Raw genomic sequence first — 5,979 nt, forward strand, 5'->3', positions numbered from 1 at the left:
CCTGTTCTGGTACAAACAGGTGTGTTAGCTTAAGGTTAGCGTTAGCAGATACTTTGTCAGCCTCGTCCATATTGTCAGGTGTAATGAATGTTTGTCAGGTCTGGTCTCAGCTCCACAGTTTACTCAGCGAGTTTCAGGCTCTGTGTGATTTCATTTCATTTCTCTGGGTTTTTGAAGTTTATCGTGTTTAGTTAATAAAGGTTTGTTGTGTTAACTCGTCAGTTTGTTGGTCGTACTGGATTTAGTTTGTCAGGTTCAGTTTTTGTTGGCCGTCATGTCTGTGGGGTTTGAACATATTACTGGTTTCAGTCCAGTTTGCTGTGCGTCAGCCGTGTGGTTTCTCTCTCACCTCCCAGTGGATCCATTTGAACTGACGGAGATCGACTCTGGAAAAATCCTGTGCGGTGACATCGGGAAGGTTCCTGATCAACGAGGTCAGAGTTGTTGTTTCTCATGAATCAACAGATAAACAGTTTCTGCTGCTTCAACAATTTTAAATTAAAGTTGATTAATGACTGAAAACATTTGACATTTTGTGCCGATCAGTTCGACGATCCATCAGACTGATGATCAATCAGATAGTCGATCAATCAGATGGAACTGTGAAAGCTGTTTCTATCATTTTTTGTTTCCATCAGGAAACGTTGACTCCCAAAACCATGGAAACAGAAATGAGCTTCCTGAGACGAGAGTGATCGAACCTGTTTGTGTCTGAGGCAGGAACCGAAGCGTCTCCGTCACCTGGACAGGTGACGTTGTTGTTGTTAATGAAATGTGATGTGATTATTTTTAGAAGTCAACTTTTCACAGATTTCAGATTAGAAGCACAAATTTAATCACTGAACACTGAAATTTTTCAGTGTAAATGTGAAAATTAACTGAATTAACAATGAATTAACATTAAACCACTGCAGAGACTCAAACTGAGAATAACACCGAGCAGTTTGTGATGAAGCCCAGTGAACGAACTGAAAGCTGCTTCACTCACAGATTTAAAGGAACAGCCGCGGAAAACTGAGCGGCCCAGAGTCCCTTTCAGCTCCAGCACAAGAAGATCAGGAAAGTCAAACTGATTTTCACAAAGAGACAGACCTCAGGTGTCCATCAGTGAGCAGGTAGCTGAACCCACCCAGGACCAGTGTGACTGTCCCCCACGTCTTTATGCTGACATCATCACATCTAAACATTTCAGAGATGAATCTAAAACCAGACGACAGCCGGAGAATCAAAGTTCACGTCTCAGACTGAGAAGAAGAATCTGAACACTTTCGTTTAAACTGAAGCTTTTTAATATAAAGACCAACAGCCGTTAGTTATCGTTGGTTAGTTGGTTAATTAGTTATCTCCCTGTTAAACCGCTGAATGGAACTGTATGTTCCTCCTCTCTGCTTCTGCTCGGTCTAATCGGTGGATCCGCTGACGCTCAGGGTGTCGACACCTCGCTCTGCAGTGGCTCCACCTGTGATTTAACCAGATTTGGGATCAGGTGTTCATGCTTCCTCCAGGTGCATCACACACTGTTCACTAAACACCTCAGAAAGTTGGATTTCTCAGATTTGGCCGTAGCCTATCAACAGTAAATGGCTTTTAGTTTCCATGACAACCGAGAAGGTTCTGTGAAAACTTTCTGATGTTTGTTCATAAAGTAAAACTAACTAAAGATTTACTGTTTGACTGATGAGCAGGAACATGATGCTGAGAGAAACACTGAACACGTGACGTACGTCAGCTCGTCTCTGTCCTTCCTGTTCACACAGAGACAAAGTCAAACCTAGGACAGTTTTGTCTTCAGTCCTCAGCACATGGCCCTGATGGTTCCTGGTTGTGTCTGATAAAACTGCAGCTGTTTCTGCTCAGTGAATGAAAAACGACTGTGAAGCGTGGATTCAAACACACGGTCGTACACATTCCTCAGTGAGTCTGTGGACGTAAAGACAAACGGAGACTGTTGCATTTGTCAATCACACCTGGTTACCATGGACACGGTAACCAGGTGTGATTGACAGAGAGGTGTTTAGTGAACATCGTGTCACACCGGCCGGTTGTCAGTCGTCTTACGTGTCAGAGAGGACGACGGTTCGAGATCCGTTGGACTGACAAACCACACAACATGCACATGGAGTCTGACCGTGGACCTGCCAGACCACCGCCGACACATCGACCGCACGCCGCGCAAAGTCGGCCATGATGAAACTGAACCAGAGAGACAGGAAACACGTCAGCTCTGTCCTTAAAAAATAAAAAGCCCAGATACACAGGAAACTGTGCTCTGATAGGTGGAACAGGAGCGAGGCAGAGCAGCTCCATGGCGACGGCGGCGACGATGGCGTTCCTGAAACAGAGGTAGGCAGTTAGTTACACACACACACACACACACCTGTTCACACCTGTTCATGTGCAGGATGGTGCGGCTTCCTGTGCTGATGTTGCTGATGACCACAGAGGCTGGAAGGACACACTGAGTGTGTTCACACACCAGAGACACGTCGATGTTGAACTTGTGAAAATCCTCCAAAATAAAACTACAGACAGGAAAGTGTTTACATTTTTGCTTTTCAAAATAAAAATCACACACAGAAAGCTGTGGTTTCATACTTTCCTGTTACCCCATTAGAACACAGAGCTCCCAGGACATAGGGTTACTGTGGTTCTCCAAAAGTAGAACAGGAGTCAGATCCTTCAGCGCTCAGGCTCCTCTGCTGCTGAACCATCTTACCGGCCTGGGTCTGGGAGGAGTCTGCCTCCTCAGACCCCGCCTCCGTGTCTCAGAGCAGCTGAAATCTGTCCTCTGATAAATCCTGCTCAATGAACATGGCTGCTGTTATTATCTTATCATTACTGTTATTTATTATTCTTATCAAGAAGCTGCATCACATGACATCACTGGACATTCTGTCCTGCTGCTTTCTCTGTGTCTCTGTCAGGAAACTTAGACAAACTGCTTACGTCTCCTCTGTCCTCACCACCACGGATCAGATCTTTGGAGGAAACGAGGAGACAAGGAGAAACGACACTAGGAGACAGTTAACAGTTTCATCTCGTCCTGACTTTGAAGCAGATGTCTCGTCTCTTCAGGACTCGGGGACTTAACTCTGACGCACGATCAATGAGAGTTCAGCAGTTTCCATGGATATGATCAGTAACGATCAGTGTCACTTTGAACACAGCTGTGTGTATCTGCAGTGTGTATCTGCAGTGTGTGTGTGTGTGTGTATAAACACGTTAAACAGGGAAAATAAACAGTCTGACTAAAACGTTCACGATACGAGCATCAGTTACTGACGAGCACAGCGGCGAAGCTAACGATCGGTACTCACTCGGCCACAGGTCCGGCTGACAGCGAGCCCATGAAGGCGCAGGAAGCGCCGAGCAGCGACAGGACGGTGCAGGAGTTTGAAGCGTTTCCTCCTCGCTGCCATCGCTGCGACAAACACCTGCAAGTACAGGGTGTTACATCACAGCATCATCAGCAGGTCAATACGTTTATTAGTGTTCAATATCAGAGGCAGTCAGGGTTAACCCTCAGGCTGCACTCGTATGTAATCACATGTAATAATATATAATATTGATCTTAACCCACGGTGATTATGTAAAGACTCTGGATTTAAACACAGATGATGTCTGACACGTTCAGAGGTGACGACCTGCCGCCAACATCCACAGCTCAGGACTGATGCTCGGAAATACGACAGTAAAAACAGATAAAGGTTAATGTTTAACAGACTTCCTGTCAGGATCCTCCTCAGTTGGTTATGGATTCGTCCTGTTTCTATGATCATTTTCAATCTGCTGAACACAGAAGTAAACACAGTAAAAAGCAGCAGAGCTCAGTCAAACCCTCCCACACACAATCTGATCTGTCAGGAAGCAGCAGGAAGCCGAACCCTAACCTGTCGCACCAAATCAGAAAGAGTCAGAGACACAACACCTTAAATGTCAGAGTCTGTACAAAGAGGTCATGTTAAAGACACGTGTTCAGGAGATGCTGTGAGTGCAGCATCAGCAACACTGGTCTGTTTCTCCATCACGTCTGCTGGAAACACGTTTGATCATTTTTACACAGTCCAGATTAAAAATGGACAAACAAACGAAGAATGAAACAAGCGTGTGTCAAAACACCACATCCACGGTGGAGGTCAGCAAAAAAATGTAAAGCCAGTGAACAGAGACCTGTCACACTTATATATGATGGAAAGTGTCCAGTGTGTCCACAGACACGTGTCCAGTTACCTCTTTCACACTGATGGTCAGAGAGAAATACAGTGCAGCACTTTATGTCGGGACATTGTGGGATTTTCTGCACCAGAGGGACGTTTTATAAATTCAGTTTCTGTAGGTGGATGGAAGCTGTTTAAAACTGAGACTCTGAACATGAATGTAGCTGAAAGTTCTGTGTTCTGCAGCAGAAGCAGGAGAACACGCACAGAAACAGTGAGACGTCAGCTAATCACACAACAGAGAATCAGTGTGGACGAGCTTCATGCATTCGACATGTCGTGTTGTTCATCTGCTGATAGATCATCTCCAATAATGATCATATCAATGATTAACAGACTCTGAGTCAGCTGCAGTTTGACCTACCACTGTTAGCATCAGTCTGTTAGCCTCAGTCTGTTAGCCTCAGACAGTTAGCATCAGTCTGTTAGCCTCAGTCTGTTAGCCTCAGTCTGTTAGCATCAATCTGTTAGCATCAGCCTGTTAGCATCAGCCTGTTAGCATCAGTCTATTAGCATCAGCCTGTTAACATCAGTTTGCATTGTCTGTTAGCATGTGTGTTAAAAACAACAGCTGTTAGCATCAACCTGAATGCTAACCTTCTGTCTGTGTCTTCTTCAGGATATTTATCGACCACGCTGATGATGTCGAGACAAACCAGGCCAACGCAGAGAATCTTCTTTTTCTGTTGCTCCATGTTGATCCACACACTCAGCTGCAGCCTGGACTTTGACACACTGACACACACACACACACCATGTATCGTGAGACAAATATCAACAGGAAGATATGCTACTTCCTGTTAGCAGAGATTATAAAATAAGAGCCTCACAGACAGAAGCTGCAGCAGTTCCAGGGTAAATAGAATAAAAAGAATAAAATGTAATTGAAAGTATCATGAATAAGAATAAGTATCCACATCCATTCAAATATTTTACAGTGAACAACATTTTTCAAGGCAAAAGTATTAAAGATGATTCCTGTAAATTGTTTGACTTTATTTTTTTTAATATACAATGATGTATTTTGTGACAATTTGAGGTCTTACTAAAAAATCACTTTTTTTGTCATATTTTCAAGCCTTAGTATACTATGACACTTTTCATGACATTCTGAGGTCTTAAAAAAATTTCACGCCCCTTTTTGTGGAACTTTTTGTCAAACTGAAGTTGGTGTTAAGGGTTGTCAAGAGTGTACAGGGCTTGGAGCTTTAACCATTTTGAGGCCGTTCTGAAAAATGACTTTTTTCGGCCGATTTTGACGCCTTACTATACTATGACCATTTTTATGACATTTTGAGGCCAAAAAAAATTTTGACTTTTTTTGGCCAATTTTGACGCCTTATTATACTATGACCATTTTTATGACATTTTGAGGATGTGACATTTTTCACCGATCCTCACGGAGCAAGATAGAGACATGAGACCTTGTCCTACCCCCCATTTGTGGGTACCCCGAGTCCAACGGTACCACCCTTAAGTCTCTAGGACTTAGGGTTCCAGAGTGATGAGCATTTGAAGTTCCCCCTTAATAGTGAGTTGGGAGAGTGAAAATTTTCCAAAGTGTGAGATGCCAAAAGTGTTCCCCCAGAAAGTGTTTAGGAGCACGTTTCAGGGCCTTAGGAGTGGTTTGGACCCCACTTTTTGTGGTACTTTTTGTCAAACTGAAGTTGGTGTTTAGGGTTGTTGAGTGTACAGGGCCTAAGTGTGAGAGGCCAAAAGTGTTCCCCCAGAAAGTATTTAGGAGCACGTTTCAGGGCCTTAG

General features: G+C 43.9%; 1 protein-coding gene across 9 annotated transcripts in view; it reads right to left on the reverse strand.

The window, feature by feature from the left end:
- The window catches only part of khk (ketohexokinase), a 6,520-nt gene extending 1,527 nt beyond the window's left edge, over positions 1 to 4,993 (reverse strand). For 2 of the 9 annotated variants that reach the window (XM_041034239.1, XM_041034238.1), the window contains exons 1-5: positions 4,815 to 4,993; positions 3,318 to 3,434; positions 2,388 to 2,522; positions 2,059 to 2,193; positions 350 to 422 (exon numbers count right to left, since the gene is read on the reverse strand). In XM_041034239.1, coding sequence (XP_040890173.1) covers positions 350 to 422; positions 2,059 to 2,193; positions 2,388 to 2,522; positions 3,318 to 3,434; positions 4,815 to 4,912 — 558 coding nt within the window. In that variant the 5' untranslated portion in view covers positions 4,913 to 4,993. Of the gene's footprint in view, positions 1 to 349; positions 423 to 2,058; positions 2,194 to 2,387; positions 3,435 to 3,580; positions 3,772 to 4,814 lie in introns of those variants that run through there. The other 7 variants (XM_041034245.1, XM_041034242.1, XM_041034244.1 and 4 more) reach the window with 5 other exon arrangements.
- Between the last annotated feature and the right edge of the window lie 986 nt (positions 4,994 to 5,979).

The sequence above is a fragment of the Toxotes jaculatrix genome, chromosome 3, assembly GCF_017976425.1.
Source record: "Toxotes jaculatrix isolate fToxJac2 chromosome 3, fToxJac2.pri, whole genome shotgun sequence".
NCBI lineage: Eukaryota > Metazoa > Chordata > Actinopteri > Toxotidae > Toxotes > Toxotes jaculatrix.